We start from the raw sequence: 22,500 nt of genomic DNA on the forward strand, positions 1-22,500 counted from the left end.
TTCAGGAGGTTATTTGTGTTACTATAGTAATGTAATTGTGCGTCTCTCACGCCACTCTCTCTACCCCCTCCCCCCCTCCCTCCCTCCCTTTCTCTGCCAGGACTCAGAGTTAAGGAACGGGGATGTGACCTTCAGCCAGTTCTCACAGCTTTATCGCAGTCTGATGTTTGACGCTCAGAAATCTGTAAGTAAAGTTTTGGTATCTTCAGAGGGCCGAGGGGTCGGTAGGTCACCGTCACTCAGACATGTCCGCCGTAGTCTCCGGCAGATCCGACGTGCCGAATCTTTCGTCGGCGGCCTTTCGCGGTTCGCGAGACGTCTTCGACGCTTTGCCTCGACTCGTCAGAGCGTATGCTAAGCTAGCAGAGCAGCCTAAAACCTTGAAGCTGCGGTCGAGTCGACTACAAGCTAGCAGCGACTGAGCATTCTGTCTTCCGAACGCAGTTTGTGGGTTTGGGAACGCCCACACTCCTATGTAAGACTGTAGAAGAATGCCTGTTTCTGATCAGCTCACACGCACACAACCAGATATCCAAGCTTCTTTATATTTCTATTTTTTGTGCTCTGCCCCTGACACCGCTTTTAGAAAGCAGAGCCAAACAGTTGTCTACAACGACAAGACATGGACATGCACAGAGGAGCTCATTCACAGATCTCCTCTCAATTTATTATTGCAATATCCATCTTTATATTTTAAAATCGTATATACTATACTGTAGCTTTTATTTGTGTACCAATCGGTCCCAATGTGCGCTGGTTGTCCCCTCATCCTGGCAGGGGGAATAGAGCTATGGTGACGTAGGCCTCAACATTAGGCCTCAAGAAAAATAAGGAAATACTTTTTCTTAGGGGGGGGGGGGTCTTAACACGCTGGCTGCAGTCGTCTGGGTGTGTGTGGGGCTTCAGAGACACGATGTCTGTTAGTGTCTCTGAAAAAGCTTTCATCACCACAATATCTCCTTACTAGACCCCCCCCCCCCCCGCCCCACACACACACACACACACACACACACACACACACTCGTCTGCTCCTAAATGGCTGCCAGATCAATATGCCGTTAAGAACCCACCAAAGCCGTCTGATGGAGGACATTAGGGCCTGTGGACCAACAAACACACACACACACACACACACACACAGGGCTGGGCTGGCTGGGGTCAGTCAGGGCAGGGGACCTCAGTCTCCCCCGTGACTAAGCGAGCCAGACTGAGAGCCCCTGGTAATGCAGGAGAGGGGAACTTGCTGACTCGTGCAGAAAAAGCTGCCATTCAATTTCATGCTTCCTGTATCTCTCCTTTCAGATGGAGATTCCTTTTCTACAGAGGTAAGTCACAAATCAGCGCACTCACTCACACACACACACACACACACACACACACACACACACACACACACACACACACACAATCCTATCAGAGATATGTATTGAAAAACACAGCTGTCCTCCTCCCTCCTAGATTCATTGACAGACCAGAGCATAGAATCTCTCTAGAGGACTTCAAGAGCTTCCTCCTGGAGTCCCAGAAGGTCGGTAGACAGACAGATCTGAACTTCATTTATCCCCGAGGGGAAATTGTTGTACACATGAATAAAGGTGATTTCTGACTAGAAACAATATAAGGCTAGGGTTATGGATGATACAGATGCAATCAGAGGGATGAATCCCTTTTGGATGGATACCTCAACCAACACCTTGTAATGGTTGTTATTGTTGTGCCTCTAGGAACTGTGGGCCTCAGACAACAACAAGGTGCAGGAGTTCATGTTCGGCTACCTGAAGGACCCACTGAGAGAAGTGGAACAGCCCTACTTCCACCAGGACGAGGTTCATACTCTACCTCTCTCTACCTCTCTCTATCTCTCTCTTCCTCTCTCTATCTCTCTCTCTCTACCTCTCTCTCTCTCTCTCTACCTCTCTATCTCTCTATCTCTCTACCTCTCTCTATCTCTCTCTCTACCTCTCTCTATCTCTCTCTATCTCTCCTTATCTCTCTCTACATCTCTCTACCTCTCTCTATCTCTCTCTACCTCTCTCTATCTCTCTCTACCCTCTCTACCTCTCTATCTCTCTACCTCTCTATCTCTCTACCCCTCTATCTCTCTACCTCTCTACCTCTCTCTACCTCTCTACCTCTCTCTATCTCTCTACCCCTCTCTATCTCTCTACCCCTCTCTATCTCTCTACCTCTCTCTACCTCTCTGTCTCTGTCTCTCTCCACCTCTCTACCTCTCCACCTCTCTCTACCTCTCTACCTCTCTATCTACCTCTGTCTCTCTCTACCTCTCTACCTCTCTACCTCTCTCTCTCTCTACCTCTGTCTCTCTGTCTCTCTCTACCTCTCTCCACCTCTCTCTACCTCTACCTCTCTCTCTACCTCTCTCTACCTCTCTACCTCTCTCTCTACCTCTGTCTCTCTCTACCTCTCTACCTCTATCTCTCTCTACCTCTCTGTCTCTGTCTCTCTCCACCTCTCCACCTCTCTCTACCTCTCTACCTCTCTACCTCTCTCTACCTCTGTCTCTCTCTACCTCTCTACCTCTCTCTCTCTCTCTCTACCTCTGTCTCTCTCTGTCTCTCCACCTCTCTCCACCTCTCTCTACCTCTCTACCTCTCTCTCTACCTCTCTCTACCTCTCTGTCTCTCTCTACCTCTCTACCTCTCTCTCTCTCTACCTCTGTCTCTCTCTACCTCTGTCTCTCTCTACCTCTCTCCACCTCTCTCTACCTCTCTGTCTCTCTCTACCCCTCTCTATCTCTCTCCACCTCTCTCCACCTCTCTCCACCTCTCTCTACCTCTCTACCTCTCTCTCTCTCTCTCTCTCTCTCTCTCTCTCTCTCTCTCTCTCACTCTCTCTCTCCCTCACTCTCCCTCTCTCCCTCACCTTGCCTCTCTCTACCTCTCTCTGTCTCTCCCTCACTTTGTCCCTGTCTCTCTCCTGCCCTCACTCTTTCTCTCTCTTTCTCTCTCTCTTTCTCTCTCTCCCTCACTCTCTCTTTCTCTCTCCCTCACTCTCTCTGGCCCTCATTTACTAAGCGATCGTAAGACAGAAACTGGGCGTACGGTCATTTCCACGCCAAGTTCGGCATTTATCAATTTGGACGTGAGCGGGGACTGCAACCAAATCTCCTGCCAAGTCTCGGCTCGTGTAGGCCTGCGCAAGTTTGAGACTGGTTCTGACTGGCATTTCAACACAGCCACGTAGGCCTATTCACCACTTCAAAATATGTAGCCTACCCTAAGGCTAGATATATTTTGTAAAGGCCTTTTCTATGCGTCATATATCCCTAACATAAATGGGTATTTTCCAATTGTTTGTAAGTAACGGGGTAAACAGGTTTTTGGTAATTCTCCTTTCATTTTGAGCTTACTTAGACTATGTAGCCTTACAAGTCTTAAAATGAAAGTGAAATTAATGTTACGCCAATCAATCAATGTACTGGTGAATTACTAGCAATCAAAATTAACAAATGAAAAGCATTGGGTAGGCTTCAGTCCCCTACTGTATAAGAGCTTTGTCATATGGGTAATACCATGCTCTGTAGAAGACCCACGCACGTCCTATCGTTCAGCCAAGGTGAGAGGGGTGGGCGAGCGAGGTAACCTGATGCACACCAGTTTCCATAGGCCTACTGGTTGAAATAGGATATTTTACATACACACGGGAGTTATATATATATATATATATATATATATATATATATATATATATATAATAAATGACCATTGTTTTCATCCACCACATTTATCAAAGCCCGATCATTCTCACGATGGGATTGGCGGCGTACGAATGTTTGATAAATCAAATGTGGACGCTGTCCTACTATAATCTCTACTCTCGGATCTGCGCTCCATTGATAAATGAGGGCCTCTGTGTCTCTCTCTCTCTCTCTCTCTCTCTCTCTCTCTCTCTCTCCCCCTTGTTGTCTTTTCAGTCAACTTTCTCATGCCCCAAAAGCGATAGACTGACAGGCTGATTTGAGAGGTTTTGATTGGCTCTCTACCGCGTTTCCTCCTCGTCAGCCCCTCCCTCCACGCCGTCGCCAGGCTGTTTCCTCTCCCTCTCAGGGGAGGTGCACCCCCCCCCCCCCTAACCACAGCCTCACCCTCTGCGTCAGAACAGATGTGACTTTACTGGTAATCTACTGGGTGTGAGTTCTTTAGAAAGTTAGTGGGGACCCTTTCTGTGGTCGCGTGTGCGCACTCACGTCTTAGAAAGAGGAGGCAGGTTAACTAGAAGACTCGACACTGGCTGAGTGAGGTCATTTTCCTGTGAAGGGTTAGATGTAGAGACCCATATAGATTCACGATCAATATCTGTTTTATTGCCCATGTATATGGTTCACACATACTAGCAATACGCTGTTACGGACTGGACAGTGCAAATGCAATATAAAAACAAAAAAACAGTATATAAAATACAGCGCAATGTAAAATATGATATACTGTTAAAAAAGGGAGGCACAACGCAATTTAGTATTATACTCTATACAAAATGGAGTGTGGTAAGTATGTACAGTGTGTGTGCAGAGTGTAGTGTGATAGATGAGCGATGTTTCATGTACAGTATACAGTGTGTGTAATGTGTGTGCCGTTGAGGTACGCGGAACAATCAGAGGTCGTGTGCAAGGGGTGTAGAATCAGTGTGGGGGGGGGGCGTGCCGGAGGGGGGTGGTTCGAGGACACCGGGATGGGAGGGGTCGCCCGCGATCTTTCTGGCCCGTTTTAGTGTCCTGGACGCGCGCTGATCCTGTAGGGATGGCGGTCAGATGAGGGCGTTAGTTCAGCCATTAGAGAGAGGTCGTTCTGACCAGCCTATGAAACCTGGAGGTGGAAAGATGATGACCGGCACCTTACTTTTAAGGCGGGAATGCCAGATAATGTAATTCATTAAAGTCCCAGTTAACCAAAATCCGAGATTTGCTTGAAAACACATTCTATGTGTTAGTGATGCATTGCTGATAACATGTAAAAATGGGATGAACCATGTGTAGTACTGAATTGTGAAGTTAGACCAGTTTTGTGTTTTTGACCAGTTTTGATTTCTGGATTTTCTGGGCGGGCTTAAAACGGTACCGGATGACGTAGAGCGGTGTTCTTAGCATATCCCCGCCCTAACACTATATAAAGATAGAGCGGATTTGAATCTTCGGTTCTGCTCAATCTTGAGTCTAGAATTAGCTAGTTTTAACCAACAGTCTAGAATTAGCTAGTTTTTCTTAGTTAGCAATGCCTATGCATAAAACTAAACGAAAATGCATCCTTCCTGGATGCCAGCAGGAATGGGATGATAAGGTCTCCTTCTTTCACTCCCGAGTAAAGCTGAAATGAGAAGCAAATGGTTAGCATTTTTGAAGAGCCATGGTGTTACAGAGGAGTCTGTCACCGCTAGCGCCCGCCTCTGCAGCAAACATTTCACTCCCGAAAGCTTCTGCAATTATAATATGAGGCTTTTGGGTTTCACGGACTCACGACTGGTCCTGGTGAATTCGGCGGAGCCAACCATCTCTCTCCCCGGCCTCCATTCTCCTCCTGTCAACCATCTCCCTCCCCGGCCTCAATTCTCCTCCTGTCAACCATCTCCCTCCCCGGCCTCAATTCTCCTCCTGTCGCATCAACCTTTGGTGCCGACACCGCTGCCTTGTGTGCTTATAGCTTATTAACGTTATAACGTTAGCTAGGTAACGTAAGCAATAGGAAAATACACTGCTACGTTAATCTACAAAATGTGTCTTGACATTTATGTGGTAATGTCAGCTATGATGAATTATATGTAATCTTAGGAGGAATTATAGATAACATTAGCTATGTAGTTTGTTGCAGATGGGAGTGTGTATATAACCTTAGTCTAGCATAGCTAGCAGCACCGACCAGGCGACCACCCACCAAATAACGTTACGGATGATATATTATGACTATAAGCGTTAACTATACAGAAACTGCCTGCCATATTTGTGGCATCTGATGTGCGTATGGGTTCACCGGTAATGGTTACAGTATATTTGTCCAGCGGGAGACCGGGAGGCGGGAGCGAGGGGGATGGTTAGGTAGAGCAGCTGCAGCTGGAGAAAGACGCACCCTCTCCCAGTGAAGCGGTGCTCGGCGGCTACTGGCTGAACATTCCAGTTCTGTTGGATATGAGAGGGAAAGTTGAAGCCGACTGCTCGTTATTCTCACACGTAACATTGCCAACGAGAGTGGATGAGTCTGTCCCGATTATCAACTCCGGTATTGTATGCTTCTTCGCGCTATCAGCGCTGTTCAAGCCAGTGACTAAAAGGTACATTTTAAACAACTTTTTCCATTGATCCCAAGGGGCGACAGGATCGCCTGGGAGGGATAGGAATGGGTCCGGAGGTGGCAGGGAGAAAATAGGGACAGACTCATACATTCCTCGTTGCCTGTTTTTGTATTTTGCATCTAAGGGCAGTAACACTGGCGCGTTGGTATAGAGTAGCTACAGTTTTACCTGTGTTGTTTGTCAGGAGGTAGGTTAGGAGGAAGCATCTGTGCGTTTGACTCATTAGACAAGTGTAATTTCAACTCCTCTCTGTTTTCACAAAGCTGTGCCTTCCTACCACAAAAGAGACGGCGTGCCAGTGTGACAATATGCAGACCAGAGAACGGTACTATTTGACAGGTTCTTCCCTCCACACCCCCTCCCCACGCAATTGGGTGTGGCTTCGGTGCCTTCAGCAGACACGCCCCCACAGTCTCAGACCAGAGAATGCTGCTGATTTTTAACCGATTTTGAAGCCTTATTTTATATACTTAGCGACATTTTTAATCACTCAGATTTGGCTGGGTGGTTAATGACATGTTTTCCTGTGGTGTGTGAAGCTCATAACAAAAATTTGAACTGGGTTAACCTGGACTTTAATGTACCTTTTTTGCATTGATTTGAATGTAATTAAATCACTTTTTTATATACATCTTCTGTCTCTAGTTCCTGACCTACCTGTTCTCCAAGGAGAACACCATCTGGGACTGCTCTCTGGACCAGGTGTGCCCCGAGGACATGAACAACCCCCTGTCTCACTACTGGATATCCTCGTCACACAACACGTACGTAGGGAAGGACACACACGCGCACACACACACACACACACACACACACACACACAGTGCAGCTCAGCTGGGGCTGTTGAGCAGGAATAGCTTCTCCATTGCCGTTCCTCTGCTCAACCACCACAGTTGAATAACTGCAATATGGCGGTAATTTACCGCCGCGCTGATGACTTTTTAACAACGAGCACTCGGTCTTTATACTGAAGGGAAAAGACGTTTTCCTCCCGTTGAAAACGGTGCGAGGGAACAGCGTGGAGTTGATAACCTTCTCTGAGACCTGCGAAACTGGAACAATACCTGGGATTTCAACTTCAGCGTGGCTTTGATTAAGTTTCAATTGACCGGCTCGATGAGAAATGAATGTTTACCCAAAGACACAAAGAGAAACGGCTCTTTTGATCCTGTGCTCGGTGTGGTTTCCCTGGCACAGTGGGAAGTGTTAGTGGGTGTACTTCAGTGCGGTGTGGGAGTGGGTGTACTTCAGTGCGGTGTGGGTGTATCTCCAAAGGGTCTGGTGATGGAAATCACTTTTCACCTCCTCTCTTCAGTTGGGTACAGATCAAGGTCAAAGGAAGAGCAGTCTGTCTGGACTACTGAGATGGCAGCCCGTGTCTGTGTGTCTCTGACGTGTGTGTGTGTGTGTGTGTGTGTGTGTGTGTGTGTGTGTGTATGTATATGTATGTGTGTTAATTTTTAGCTACCTGACGGGAGACCAATTTTCCAGTGAGTCCTCCCTGGAGGCGTACTCTCGCTGTCTAAGGATGGGCTGCCGCTGCGTAGAGTGTGAGTGTACACACGCGCACGCGCGCACACACACACACATGCACAGCTCACCTATTTTTATACACTTAATTTCCCTTAAACCCTGCCTCCTCTCTACTTAAGCCACCACCCAACATACCTGTAACACATTCACGTCACACACACACACGCGCACACACACTGTATATCCCATGAACACTGGTCAAACAGGTTTCTCTAGGAGTTATTTTCAGAGAGGGACTGAGGGCAGTCTCAGTGAGATACGAGACACACTTATCTGTATGTAACCATCAGATGAATTCAGATCTAACTGTATCTAACCATCAGAACTGAGAGCAAACTGTACTTTCAGATAACGTTACGTAACGTTAGCAACACAAGGCCAATTTATCATATTCATTTTTTATGATAAATTGGCATTCCTCTTGGCCGAATATAGTTTACTGGTCCCTGGGAAGCGGGCAAAACTGTTAGCCTACTACAGGTAGCTTGCCTTGTTCCTTAATCCCCCGGTGTGAATCATGGCTAGCCGGCAATAACCTAGCCTACCTGACTGCTCTCTCTTCCTCTTCAAAAATCGTCGTATGCCCATCTGGAAAATTGTATTGATATATTAGGTTATAGGATCCGCTAGTTGTCATCAGGGAATTATAAAACCAAAGGCTTTACCAACGTGCTTGAGATGGGCAGGAGCTGTCGGCACGTCTAACTGTAGCTATAACGGCACTTTACGGCAGATTACTAACATAAATGTATTTTAGACAGTAGGCTAGGCATTTTGAGGAGTAGGCCTAGGTGCCAGCACCAGTGTTTGGCCCAATTCAAACACTGGTTAACGCTATGGTAATATTTGAGCGTCAATAGCCTACCTATCTTTCGTTGTAACCTCATGCCGCTCACTGAAGAAAAAATCCCTTCACGCGCCTACTGTAGTCTTCCGATCACCTCAGCAAGGAGCATGGAGCGGCACAGAGCGCGTGGCCTATAGGCTCTTTATTGGAAATAAATAGTCCTAATGTGGGCGCGACAGTGGTTTTGAAAGTGCATTTAGGCAGAAATATTAAGAAAGTTTTATTTATATATAACCTAATTTGTATTATTGTTTTTTGTATCAAATGTTTGGTGTAGCGGCAAGGATCTTGACCTTACCAGCGGAAACGCTGGTGTGTGTGTGTGTGTGTGTGTGTGTGTGTGTGTGCGTGTGTGCGTGTGTGCGTGTGTGCGTGTGTGCGTGCGCGCGTGTGTGTTCTCTCCCTCTCTCCAGTGGACTGCTGGGATGGCCCTGACGGAATGCCAGTGATCTATCACGGACACACCCTCACCACCAAGATCAAGTTCTGTGACGTCCTGACGACCATCAAAGAGCACGCCTTTGTCACGTCTGAGTGAGTTCCCCATGTGTGTGTGTGTGTGTGCGTGTGTGCATTAGATAAGAGGTGCGTGCGAATGTTTGAGGTCCGTGAGAAAGATTACATCAGAGCGCGTAACTACTGAATAGATATGTGCTTATCTCATGTTTGAACGCTGTGGTGGTGTGTCCACACTAAAGGTGGCCCCAACCAACACCAACCAACTCCCAACACCAGCTGGCCTACAATTGAAGTCAATGGTGTAAATGTAAATGTTTAGAAAAACTAATAAAGTGGATTTCCGAGACAGGAAGCACATTTTACTAGTCTCAGTCCAAATGTTTTTACATGTTTGGCATGGCTTGGACATAAGTATTCCCCTGGCGCTTGTTTTCACTGCTCCCACAGAGGACAATGTGCAAGTCATGCCAAACACCTAAAAATATTCGGAATGTGTTCACAGGAGAGCATACCGAGACTGGTGAGATTACACCCTGTGCTACCCGTCTCATTTTTTTAATAGTTTTTCAACACTTTTACATATGCCCCATTGACTTCCATTGTAGCCCAGTGAGAGCCTGCATAAAAACTGCAGCTAGCTCAATACTAGAACGATCAGTGAAATTATGGTCTCTGTGTTTCAGGCTCATCGTAGACAGACCACAAATAGTTCTAAATGTCCAAAGTAGCACACTACCCCTTAAAGGGTGTCTAACTCCCCCTGCTACCCCCCACAGCTATCCCATCATCCTGTCCATTGAGGACCATTGTAGCATCGTGCAGCAGAGGAACATGGCCACCTACTTCAAGAAGGTGTTCGGGGACATGCTGCTCACCAAGGCTGTGGACATGTCAGCCGACGGGCTTCCCTCGCCCAGCCAGCTCAAAAGGAAGATCCTCATCAAGGTTAGCCGGGGGGGGTCACAGGGGCCCGTCGGCCTGAGGGGATTTGTAGTTCTTTTCCAAAGACGTGACTTTCATTCACTGGGGTGAATGTGTATAGGTTCCCGAATGTAGTTTTTCGTATTTTGAAAAGAGAAAATGACGAAGACTAGCGTCCACTTGCACTCCATGCACAGTTACTGTAAATATAGTACATACTGTACATATATCTTATTATGCTACTACCCCCTTATATAGTGTCCTTTTCATTACTCTTATCTAGTGTCCTTTTTTCTTTCCAACCTTGGGGGGGATCAATAAAGTGTCTGTCTGTCTGTCTGTCTGTCTGTCTGTCTGTCTGTCTGTCTGTCTGTCTGTCTGTCTGTGTCTGTCTATATCTATCTATCTATCTATCTATCTATCTATCTATCTATCTATCTATCTATCTATCTATCTATCTATCTATCTATCTATCTATCTATCTATCTATCTATCTAATCTCTCCATCTATCTCTATTTTATGTCTTATCTATCTAATCTATCTCTCCATCTATCTCTATCTTATCTATAATCTATCTATCTAATCTGTCTATTCTTTCTCCATCTCCCGGGTCTGCAGCACAAGAAGCTGGCAGAGGGCAGTGCCTACGAGGAGGTGTCCACCTCCACTCCCTACTCCGAGAACGACATCAGCAACTCCATCAAGAACGGCATCTTGTTCCTGGAGGATCCCATCAACCACGTGAGCACCGCCGCCGCCCACGTCCTCCGCCATCAGGCTCCTCCCACTGAACCACGGCGCTACTGAACCACGGCTCTACATCCATTCGGAACTTCTACTGAACCACAACTCTAGATCCATTCGGAACTTCTACTGAACCACAACTCTAGATCCATTCAGAACTTCTACTGAACCATAACTCTAGATCCATTCAGAACTTCTACTGAACCACAACTCTAGATCCATTCGGAACTTCCACTGAACCACAACTCTAGATCCATTCAGAACTTCTACTGAACCACAACTCTAGATCCATTCAGAACTTCTACTGAACCACAACTCTAGATCCATTCAGAACTTCTACTGAACCACAACTCTAGATCCATTCAGAACTTCTACTGAACCACAACTCTAGATCCATTCAGAACTTCTACTGAACCACAACTCTAGATCCATTCAGATCAGTCTACTTTCACAGGGTAGCGTTTAATTATGCATCACTGATCAGTGTAAAGGTGAGGTATTTGTCTGTCGCCTCCTCATCAAAGCTTATTTTTCTTTCTTTCTTTCTTTCTTTCTTTCTTTCTTTCTTTCTTTCTTTCTTTCTTTCTTTCTTTCTTTCTTTCTCTCTTTCTCTTTCTTTCTTTCTATCTTTCTATCTTTCGTTCTTTCTTTCTTTCTCTCTTTCTCTCTTCTTTCTCTCTTTCTTTCTTTCTTTCTATCTTTCTTTCGTTCTTTCTTTCTTTCTTTCTTTCTTTCTTTCTTTCTTTCTTTCTTTCTTTCTTTCTTTCTTTCTTTCTTTCTTTCTTTCTTCCTCTCTCTCTCACTCTCTGTCTCTCTCTCACTCTCACACTCTCTCTCACTGCAGGAGTGGTATCCTCACTTCTTCATCCTGACCAGCAGTAAGATCTACTACTCCGAGGAGACCTCCAGTAACCAGGGCAACGATGATGAGGAGGAACACAGAGAGGTGAGGCTGTCCTGATACATCCAGAAGCCGCGTGGCCATATTCCCGTCCGGCGTCGTCGCCGACGTCTCCTCCTTGTGGACTCCTTCACGAAGACGTCTGTCCCTCCTGCGGCACGCTCGTCCCTCGATCTCACCCCGCCCCCCCCCCCCCCGTCTCTCTGTCCACCCCAGGTGTCCAACGGGATGGACCAGCACGTGACGGAGAAGTGGTTCCACGGGAAGCTGGGCGCGGGCCGCGACGGCCGGCAGATCGCCGAGAGGCTGCTGTCCGAGTATTGCCTGGAGACCGGCGCCCCCGACGGCTCCTTCCTGGTCCGCGAGAGTGAGACGTTTGTGGGAGACTACACCCTGTCCTTCTGGTACGTCGCGCACACGCTCTCCTCCCCCCTTCCCCCGAGTTTTTCGGCGCCCTACGCTCGGAACGGCGGTTCCCATCCGAAGTCCCGTCTACGGGCTTTCAGTGGGTAGTAGCCTGACGCGTCGTTGTTAATACTCATTATTGTGGAGTTTGACTGATTTGATGATGGAATATTAAAGGGGAAACCAGTCAGTGGAACCCTTTATTTGCTCGCATTTCCATAAATTCGAAGTTCAATTTACACAAACTCCCCCCCCCCTTTCGTCTTCTCTTCTCGTCACCTCTCTGTCCCTCTTTTCTCTTTCTGACTCTATCCATCCCCTCTCTCCTCCTCTTTCCACATTCTGTCGCACTCTTCATTCCTTCTCTCTCTCACTCTATCCACCCCTTCTCTCCTCCCCTCCCTCCCTCCCTCCCTCCCTCCATCTCTACCCCCTCCCTCCCTCCCTCCCTCCCAGGCGCTCAGGCAGGGTCCAGCACTGTCGTATCCACTCGCGGCAGGAGGCGGGCAGCCCCAAGTTCTACCTGACGGACAACCTGGTGTTCGACACGCTGTTCGCCCTCATCAACCACTACCAGCAGGTGGCGCTGCGCTGCAACGAGTTCGAGATGAAGCTGACTGAGCCGGTGCCCCAGACCAACGCCCACGAGAGCAAGGAGTGAGTCTCAGCCACGCCACTGCCAATCATAGATCACCAAGAGACGTGGACGGGTGACAGCACTAAGGGGCGTCAGGCTTTCACCCATCCATTCACTCATGAATTTGTGAGAACAGGAATTGGCCTCACCTGCTAGGCCCCTACTGTAGCCGGGCGTCGCCAGTCTGATCTCGCAAACTCTCCTTCGATTTCACTCTGCAGATCAGTCTGGGCATCCAACCGTTCTAACGGAATCCGCTCAAACAGAAATGTGTTCGTGCCAATCACAACCGTTTATCTATAAAATGGGGTGGGACGCAGTAGAGGCATTTTCGCTGATTGGTTGTAGGTCTATCCAATTGTGTCCAGAGGCTTTTTGATCTACGCCCTTTGGTAACGCCCCTTGGGAATCGGAAAGCGACTCGAGTTTCCAGACCCTTCCGATTTTTGCGAATTGGGTGTGGCGAAGCCAGGCCAGGCCTACTGGACCTGGTGTTCCTAACCGTGTTCCTAACCTCTCTTGTTTGTGCTTCTGTGTGTCCGGTTCCGTGCGTGTCCTCGTGTTCCAGATGGTACCACGCCACGCTGTCACGGAGCCACGCGGAGAACATGCTGATGAGGGTTCCTCGCGACGGGGCCTTCCTGGTCAGAAAGAGGACGGAGTGTAACTCCTTCGCCATCTCCTTCAGGTCAGTCCTGGTTGGCCAGTGCCAGTCGATTGTTTGCTGCATGAGCTTCTTATGGTGTCATAAAATGGTCCTAAAATGGTCCCAAACCAATCTTAAGACCAGGGGCATTTCTAGGGTTCAAGGACATTAGGGGCTGAGCCTCAGAAGTGGTGAGAAGAGTGGTGCAAAATTTTACTTATAACAAAATAGGCAAAGTTAACTAGCTTACTAGCCATAAATAGCTAGCTAATAACTACCTAGCTGCAGCCTATACCTAGCTGCTTATCCCCAGACATCTTTAGATTTTCACCCGATAATTGCATAATTTTCAAGCTATTTCAGAGTAAAATTAATATAAGATGTGAGAGACAGACAACTAATGTTAACATTAGCAAGCCAACTAACATTAGGCTACCTCCAAATATGGATCTGGCTGGAGATACCTTAATTCACTTAAGGTGGTAAACGTTTGAGCCTGTGGCCTGCTGGCGGTGACGTGTGGGTGACGCGGCGTGTGTGTGGGGGCGTGGCAGGGCGGAGGGGAAGATCAAGCACTGCCGCGTGCAGCAGGAGGGCCAGATGGTGGTCCTGGGGACGTCCGAGTTCGACAGCCTGGTGGACCTGATCAGCTACTACGAGAAGCACCCCCTCTACCGGAAGATGAAGCTCCGATACCCCATCAACGAAGAGACACTGGATAAGATAGGCACTGCTGTGAGATGACCGCACACACACACACACACACACACACACACCACATGCTCGCACACAGACGTGCATACACACACACAAACACTTGTGTTGTGGTGATCTCTAGCCTTTGTGTCTGAGTGCCCCTCTCATATCTCTCCCCTCTGCTGCTGACCTCCACCAGGAGCCCGATTACGGGTCCCTGTACGATGGGCGGAACCCAGGCTTCTATGTGGAGGCCAATCAGATGCCAACGTTCAAGGTGGGTTTGCTCCGGATGGAGGTGATGTCAGCCCAGACCTTGGATGTGTGGGTCTGCACGTCTCTTGTTTATGTGTTTGTGGACTTTACTGTCGGTTTCTTTGTGTGTGTGTGTGTGTTTGTGTGTGTGTGTGTGTGTGTGTGTCTGTACATCTGTCTATCTATATGTTAACTGTCTTTCTGTTTGTGCATGACGTCTGTCTAAGCGTGTGTGTGTGTGTGTGTGTGTGTGTGTGTGTGTGTCCCAGCTAGAGATGTAACGATATGAAAATGTCATACTATGATTATAGTGAGCAAATTTGGCATGGTTATCAGTGTGGTATTGTGCTGAAAATCAAAACCAGCGATATGGGGGCCAAGCAGATGTGCAACAAAGACAACTAGGCTATAGTTATAGAGCTATAGCGCCCCCATTTTGTTTGATCGGGCCAGTAACGGAGGTTTACCCTCTCTCCATGCGTGTTGATAGGCATACAACCTATGGTGATGTTTGGTTGAACCGTTCAGAAGTTATACACCTTTATGTGAAAAGCCACACCCTCTGCAATCTTCATTGACTCGCTGTATCCCTGACTTTTGACTTTTCAAACTTTTGCCGAATTAGATCTTTAGAAATTGGTTCCTAGATTGTGTAAATCGAGGGACATGCAGATTGCTGAATGTTCCTCGGAGGACATAGATTTTAAGTGTTTTTCACAAAATCCAAATGGCGGAAAATCCAATATGGTGGAAAAGATGTCATAGGGTGTGTTGGACTCGGCATGAGCCACGGAATCCAACGGTACCTTGTTTTTGAAAATCGGGCTGATGGCTCAAAAGTTGCATGCCTAAACGCACCTCCAATTTTGACACGTTGGTGGTGCTAGAGGGTTCGAGGTGTGGACATGAGACTTGGTCAGGAACTGTCCCGAATGAGTATGCCATTTTTTTTTTTTTTTTTTTTTTTTTTTAAAGATTTCTTTATGGCATTTCTGCTTTATCAGATAGGACAGTGAAGATTATAAACAGGAAATGCAGGAGAGAGAGGGAGACAACCCAAGCCGCTGTGGTAAGGACAAACCTTTGCGGACTGCGCCTTAACCCAGTGAGCCACCGGTGGCACCCCAAATTTTCACAACTATTTACCATATGGTTCTATGGGCTGCCATAGCGGAAGAATTATAATAAGAAAAGCATAATCACTTAGGGTGCTTAGCTTCGCCCCCAATAAAGCAGTGTTATGGGGCTCATGCGGACAACGACCGCTGTTTTGAACTCGACTTGAAACAAGGAATCCAGTGGTACAAGAATCTTCCAAATCAGACATATATGATTGAACGAGATTCGAACTCTCCACCTGGTGCTTGCAAGGTTGATGCGCTATCCACTGTGCTACGCCCAGCCTTGCAAACATGAAACGCCCAAGCCCACAAGGTATATTTGGCAGCTTTCCTCTCGGTTGAGTGAGAAGGGGGGGTGTCCTTGTTTAAATTGGCAAACGGCGAAAAGTATACATGGCATAGTTCAACTATTTACTTCTGTAGAATCCAGACAATCGGTCTTCGGTCTTCAGAAGTGTAGGAGAGGTGACAAGTTAGAAAGTCAACACTGATTCTGTCATTTTCTGCAGCAATTTACAGCATGGCTCCATTGTTTTCAATGGAGGGGGGAGAGTCGTCGTTCGAACTGTCACACAGTGAAAAATATACATCGGAGAGCTTAGCTTTTTTGATTTAATGAATCCCAAGAGTCGTGTGAACGTTTTGATATATAATATGTGTATGACCTGTGAGAATTGGAAGAGGGATGGCAGTTTAGAAAATGTGAAATTTTTCCGAAATGCTGCTGTCTCCACTCTAAAATCGCTGAATTTCTGCAGGACACCAAAAGTGTACCTTGCGTTCTGCAATCCAAAAAAATGAACAAATAATGAAACCACGGGATGCTTTGAACTCGGCTTGATGCACGGAATCCAATGATCCCTGAATCTTGAAAATCGAACATACGGTTCAAAAGTTACAAGCATAAACATGACTCCAACTTTGACACGTTGGTGGCGCTAGAGTGCGACTCGGTGACAAGGGTCTTGGGTGGGTCCCGGATGAGTCTGACAAATGTGGTTTTGATAGATTAAACATTACTGAAATTATACACCTTTGTGAAAAGCCACACCCTTGTGAAAAGCCACAATCTTCATTGACTCGCTGTATCTCTGACTTTTGACTTTTCAAACTTTTGCTGAATTAGATCTTTAGATATTGGTCCCTAGATTGTCTAAATCGAGTTTTGTGCAGATTGTGCGAAATTCCTAGGAGGAGATACATTTTGTGTTTTTCACTAAATCCAAAATGGCGGGAAATCCAATATGGCGGACAATGATGTCATTGGGTGCGTTGAACTTGGCTTCAGCCAAGGAATCCAACGGTACCTCGTTTTTGAAAATCGGGCTTACAGGTTTAAAGTTGCGAGCAAACGCACCTCCAACTTTGACACATTGGTGGCGCTAGAGGGTTAGAGGTGTGGACATGAGACTTGGTCAGGAGGGTCATGGCACTGTCCCGAATGAGTATGCCAATTTTCAAAACTTTTTACCATATGGTTCTATGGGCTGCCATAGACTCCCATTGCGGAAGAATAATAATAAGAATACAGAGAATCACTTAGGGTGCCTACGCAGCTTCGCTGCTTGGCCCCCAATTAGCAGCACTGTGCTCTTTTTGTTTGCATGAACGTTCAAATAATGTTAGCAACGTCTTGGAGACTGGTTGATGCTGGACACTATTTACAGTGAGTTTTTCAAAGCGCCGTAATCGATAATTGTAATCTGATTTCATCGCGGTCGATCACCACACCGGTCATCCTTCTATCACCAGTCCCAGCTGACTCTCTGTCTCCCCCTAGTGCACGGTGAAGGCCATGTACGAGTACAAGGCCCAGCGCGACGACGAGCTCTCCTTCACCAAGAACGCCGTCATCCAGAACGTGGACAAGCAGGAGGGCGGGTGGTGGAAGGGCGACTGCGGGGGGAAGAAGCAGCTGTGGTTCCCTGCCAACTACGTGGAGTCCCTGCCTACCTCGGCGGCGGAGCCCGACAGATCTGTAAGCCTGGCGAGAGCCGAGGACGCCGACCACGTCTGACGTTAACGAGCGGGACAGATGAATAGACCTAGGGGCGAATTCACTAAAGCGGAATTTCTGGCCGTTAATTGCACCATTACATTGCGCGTCAGTTGCTCCAGCTATGTGCTCTGTTCTAAAAACCTATTCACTAAAGACATTGCGCTAATAATATCCCAGCGCAAACACGCCCATTCGGTGTTTGCGGCGGAGTGTAATTTGCTGCTGATGTAGGAAATGACTATAAATGCTGCGCTTACAGCGCATACAACTCGTATGCATATCATTGGACGATGGCAGACAGAAAAAGAAAGATATGATTTTCAGACTCAGGGACGAGGTTCAAAAACATGTCTCACAGCTTTCCGCAAAAAAATATCACGGCTGCAGCAAAAAAATCATATTTGGGGTTTAATTTCCCAATCGATCAGTGCCATTGGTGTGTGTAAACGCGGAAGACTGCAAACAGAGGTGGAATGATTTGAAAAGACGAACAAAGGAAAAATTGTCATTTTATGTTATGCAAGATGCAGCACGCTACGATGATCTGGCATACTTTTGGGAGAGTGTATAACATTGCCTCACTGTTACGATCTAGGCATCTAAACGGCTTTTCAGGATTCCAAATGTGCACTCAATCACACCGCGCGCCTGATGTGAGCCCGGTTGTACGCCGCCTCTCCAACGTTGGAAGGATTACGCACGGGAGTCATCATCCATGGCTGAAGATGATACCTGCCGTCACCTATGATACGAAAGCAAAATATTTTCAAGACCATTCAAACAAAAAATATATTGTGTATGTTTTTTAAATTTATACCTATATCGGCCGCCAGCCGTTCTATGAACGGCTATAGGGAATGCGCAGTTTCGCGTATAGACTATTATATGCACAGTTTCGCGCTATGTAGGCTATTATAAATAAGTATTATTCATTGGGGGAGCTTGGACTCGCTGGGGACTGGTGGAGAGACGCATAGTCTACAGAGCCTCCCCAGGCGTGACTTCATCCTCCAGTTGGCTGAAGAGCTGCGCGCTCTGGCGTCCAAACAGCTACAGGCAACGCAGTTAACACCGTATTTCACCCTTTGCGAGGGCTTTGTGAATAGCAAAGTTTATTTTCGACTTATTTGCACAGGCTTTGCGTCAGGAAAAGCTGCGCAATCCTTTAGTGAATTCGCCCCCTAGTGTAGTGCGCTGGTCATAGTATCAGGTCTTCAGTGACGATTCGATTTTAATACACGCGGCAACATTTTATTTTTATTTGTCAAGTACTGAAACACACCTAATATTGCATTTAATGTAAAAAAAAACAACCTCTGACTCGTAGTTTTTGTTCTGTTTAGAATTGATTTATGTGAAATAGTGTCGACGTGTTTAGCATAGCTGATACTGCACTTTCCAAATGGATCTGATATGAACATGACTGCATGCACCACATATCATTACAATCACCACCAACAACAACATTGCTTTGAATTGGTTTGTCCCCGTCATAGCAGCCTAAACATATTTTACCCCTCACCCCCACCCAATAAACAGATATATTGTTAGGATAGGGATGAGTAATGTTCATCTCTCTCTCTCTCTCTCTCTCTCTCTCTCTCTCTCTCTCTCTCCCTCCCATCCCTCCTGCTCTCCTACAGCAGCTGACAGAGAACAGCCCTCTGGGAGATCTGCTGAGAGGAAGTGTGGATGTATCTTCCTGTCACATTGGTGAGTGGCTCCGCCCCCTCCTGCTCCTGCAGGGCTGCAGAGCACCTGGTCACCTTGTCTGGGGGAAACACACACACACACACATACACAGACGCACACACACACACACACACATACATACACACACACACACACACACACACACACACGCACATGCATGCACACACACGCATATATACACATACACACACACATACATAGACGCACAGACACACACACACACACATACACACGCACACACATACATACACGCACGCACGACGCACGTACACACATACATACATGCACGCATGCATGCACACACTCGCATACACACACACACACACACACACTTTCATCCTCCTGTTCCATTTGAACTGTATCTATCCTACCATCTCTCTTTCTCCTCCCTTAGTCTCTTGCTCTGTTGTTTCTCTCCCAGCATTCTCTCTCTCTCTCTCTCTCTCTCTCTCTCTCTCTCTCTCTCTCTCTCTCCCCCCCTCCCTCCCTCTTTCTGCTGTGTGTCATCTGTATTGACACCCTCCAGAGTCAATAAAACGACCATTACTCCCGACACATGGCGCCGATGCTACGAACACTAGGCCTGCTTTCTGTCCCTGTCTCCCCTATCCTCTCTCTCTACCTCCCTCTAGTGGCCAGGCTGGATCGGAAGGACAGCGGCCCTGTCTCCTCCCCCTCTCCCTACCTCCCTGTCTCTAACCCTCCTGCTCTCTCTCTCTCTACCTCCCTCTAGTGGCCAGGCTGGATCGGAAGGACAGCAGGGCCCTGTGTCTCCTCCCCCTCTCCCTACCTCCCTGTCTCTAACCCTGCTCTCTCTCTCTACCTCCCTCTAGTGGTGAGGCAGGAGGGGAAGGACAGCAGGGCCCTGTGTCTCCTCCCCCTCTCCCTACCTCCCTGTCTCTAACCCTCCTGCTCTCTCTCTCTCTACCTCCCTCTAGTGGTGAGGCAGGAGGGGAAGGGCAGCAGGGCCCTGTGTCTCCTCCCCCTCTCCCTACCTCCCTGTCTCTAACCCTCCTGCTCTCTCTCTCTCTACCTCCCTCTAGTGGTGAGGCAGGAGGGGAAGGGCAGCAGGCCCCACGTCTTCTCCCTGCTCCCGGCCGCGTCGCCCCGCGTCGGCCAGGTCCTGGACATCGCCGCCAGCAGCGCCGACGAGCTGAAGGAGTGGGTCAACAAGATCCGCGAGGTCACCGTGACCTCGGAGGCCAAGGTGGGCCGGCCGGCACGCCAGGGCACGGCGGGCGGGGTTAGCAGAGGGGACAGCCGGCACGCCAGGGCACGGCGGGCGGGGTTAGCAGAGGGGACAGCCGGGGACGTGTGTTTGGGGATGCGCTGAAACTGTGGAGTCTGTCCACAGAAAGAAGTACAGAGCGCTAAAAGACCGCTTAGTGGTGGTCTGTGTGGTTGTCTGATTGTGTGTGTGTGTGTGTGTGTGTGTGTGTGTGTGTGTGTGTGTGTGTGTGTGTGTGTGTGTGTGTGTGTGTGTGTGTGTGTAGTATGGCTGTGTGTAGGTGTCTCTCTGCTCTACCCGATAGTGTGTCTTTAACATAGTGAGGCTGTGTGCAGCAGGCAGATGTCTCTCTGTTCGATTGTGTGTAGTGTGGCTGTGTGTAGCAGTCTTGTGTCTCTCTGACTGTGTGTGTGTGTGTGTGTGTGTATAGTAGTCGTGTCTCTTCTCTGTCTGTGTGTGTGTCCCTTGCTCTGTTGTTTCTCTCCCAGCACTCTCTCTCTCTCTCTATCTCCCTCTCTCTCTCTCTCTCTCTATCTCCTTCTCTCTCTCTCTCTCTCTATCTCCTTCTCTCTCTCTCTCTCTCTCTCTCTCTCTCTCTCTCTCCTCCCATCCCTCTATCTGCTGTGTGTCATCTGTATCGACGCCCTCCAGAGTCAATAAAACAACCATTACTCCTGACACATGATGCTGTGCACTACCATGGCTACAAACTCTAGGCCTGCCGCCTGTCCCTGTCTCCTTATCCTCTGTGTGTAGTGTGTGTATGTGTGTGTTGTAGTAATAATAATAATAATAATAATAATAATACAATAAACTTAAATAATGATAATACACTATTTGTATAGCACCTTTCATACAGAAATGCAGCTCAAAGTGCTTTACAACGATTACAGTGCTTCGCATAAAAACATGGAAAATAAGATGGGAGATAAAACATAATAAAATACATTAAAGTAAGATATAACACAAAATACATTTAAAAAGTAAGATATATTCTATATATTATAACAGTAAAAATAAATCAATTAAGATACACTTTTTAAAAGGAAGTGCCTCAAAGCATAAGATGGAAAATAAAACCCACTAAAACCCACGCCTAATCCCAAATGAATAGTTGTATCTCTATTCCCCAAATAGGATATTTTATCTCTATTCCCCAAATAGGATATTTTATCTCTATTCCCCAAATAGGATATTTTATCTCTATTCCCCAAATAGGATATTTTATCTCTATTCCCCAAATAGGATATTTTATAAAACACTTTTTTTCCTGATATAAGGCTGATCTTGAGATTCCAGAAAGTATAAAATAGTAAAATATATTTTAAAAGGTGCAGCGGCAGGCCAGTGCAAAAGGAGCTAGTTAAAGGAGCAGTAAAGGGAACAATCATGTTTAGCCCTTTTTAAGGTTACTCATGATCATATACAATGGTGCTCAAAAGTGCTAGTTTTGTCAACTCTTTGACCTGAACAATTGTATATGATCATAAGTAACCTTAAAACAGGGCTTAACATGATTTTTCCCTTTACTACTCCTTTAAAGGCTAGTGAAGAGATACATTTATAGCTTTCTTTTAATACTTTGTTACTTTGATTTATAAACATTTATTAATTTGTGTTTAGATGGGTCCCCTGATGGAAGGCCGCTGTAGGTGGTCAACTATTAACAAATACTTACGTTATTAGTAAGTAGTTTATTATTTATAACTATTAACAAATATTTAATACATCATGAATAACTTAAGTTTGTGGGTGATATAATAACTATTTATAAGGGGTAGTTCTATTCTATTCCATTTAATTCTAAAATGTTACCGTTGTGTGTCATCCGCATAACTATGGGAACACACATCGTGCTCTCTAATGATATCTGAGTGGCAGCATGTATAGTGAGAATAGTAATGGACCAAGGCTGCTTCCTTGTGCAACCCCAAAGCAGGTGTCATGTTTCTCAGACACATGATCTCCAAGCCTGACATGGAACTTTCTCTCTTTGATGTATGTCCTTTCAAGACGATTGATTAGATGTGTGTGTGTATAGTGTGTCTGTGTGTAGTAGTGTGTGTGTAGAGTGTCTGTGTGTAGTACTCATGC

At 46.9% G+C, this 22,500-nt stretch overlaps 1 protein-coding gene across 1 annotated transcript in view; it reads left to right on the forward strand.

The window, feature by feature from the left end:
* Positions 1 to 22,500, forward strand: part of plcg1 (phospholipase C, gamma 1) — a 41,474-nt gene that overhangs the window by 10,276 nt on the left and 8,698 nt on the right. Inside the window, exons 7-24 of the mRNA XM_084445670.1 lie at positions 101 to 184; positions 1,303 to 1,325; positions 1,459 to 1,528; positions 1,725 to 1,826; positions 6,946 to 7,064; positions 7,765 to 7,850; positions 9,094 to 9,214; positions 9,916 to 10,084; positions 10,680 to 10,802; positions 11,650 to 11,751; positions 11,923 to 12,110; positions 12,568 to 12,768; positions 13,317 to 13,436; positions 13,949 to 14,129; positions 14,290 to 14,367; positions 17,247 to 17,444; positions 19,109 to 19,178; positions 20,222 to 20,385. Coding sequence (XP_084301796.1) covers positions 101 to 184; positions 1,303 to 1,325; positions 1,459 to 1,528; positions 1,725 to 1,826; positions 6,946 to 7,064; positions 7,765 to 7,850; positions 9,094 to 9,214; positions 9,916 to 10,084; positions 10,680 to 10,802; positions 11,650 to 11,751; positions 11,923 to 12,110; positions 12,568 to 12,768; positions 13,317 to 13,436; positions 13,949 to 14,129; positions 14,290 to 14,367; positions 17,247 to 17,444; positions 19,109 to 19,178; positions 20,222 to 20,385 — 2,199 coding nt within the window. The remainder of the gene's footprint in view (positions 1 to 100; positions 185 to 1,302; positions 1,326 to 1,458; positions 1,529 to 1,724; positions 1,827 to 6,945; positions 7,065 to 7,764; positions 7,851 to 9,093; positions 9,215 to 9,915; positions 10,085 to 10,679; positions 10,803 to 11,649; positions 11,752 to 11,922; positions 12,111 to 12,567; positions 12,769 to 13,316; positions 13,437 to 13,948; positions 14,130 to 14,289; positions 14,368 to 17,246; positions 17,445 to 19,108; positions 19,179 to 20,221; positions 20,386 to 22,500) is intronic.

Source organism: Borostomias antarcticus, assembly GCF_949987555.1.
Source record: "Borostomias antarcticus genome assembly, chromosome: 11".
NCBI lineage: Eukaryota > Metazoa > Chordata > Actinopteri > Stomiiformes > Stomiidae > Borostomias > Borostomias antarcticus.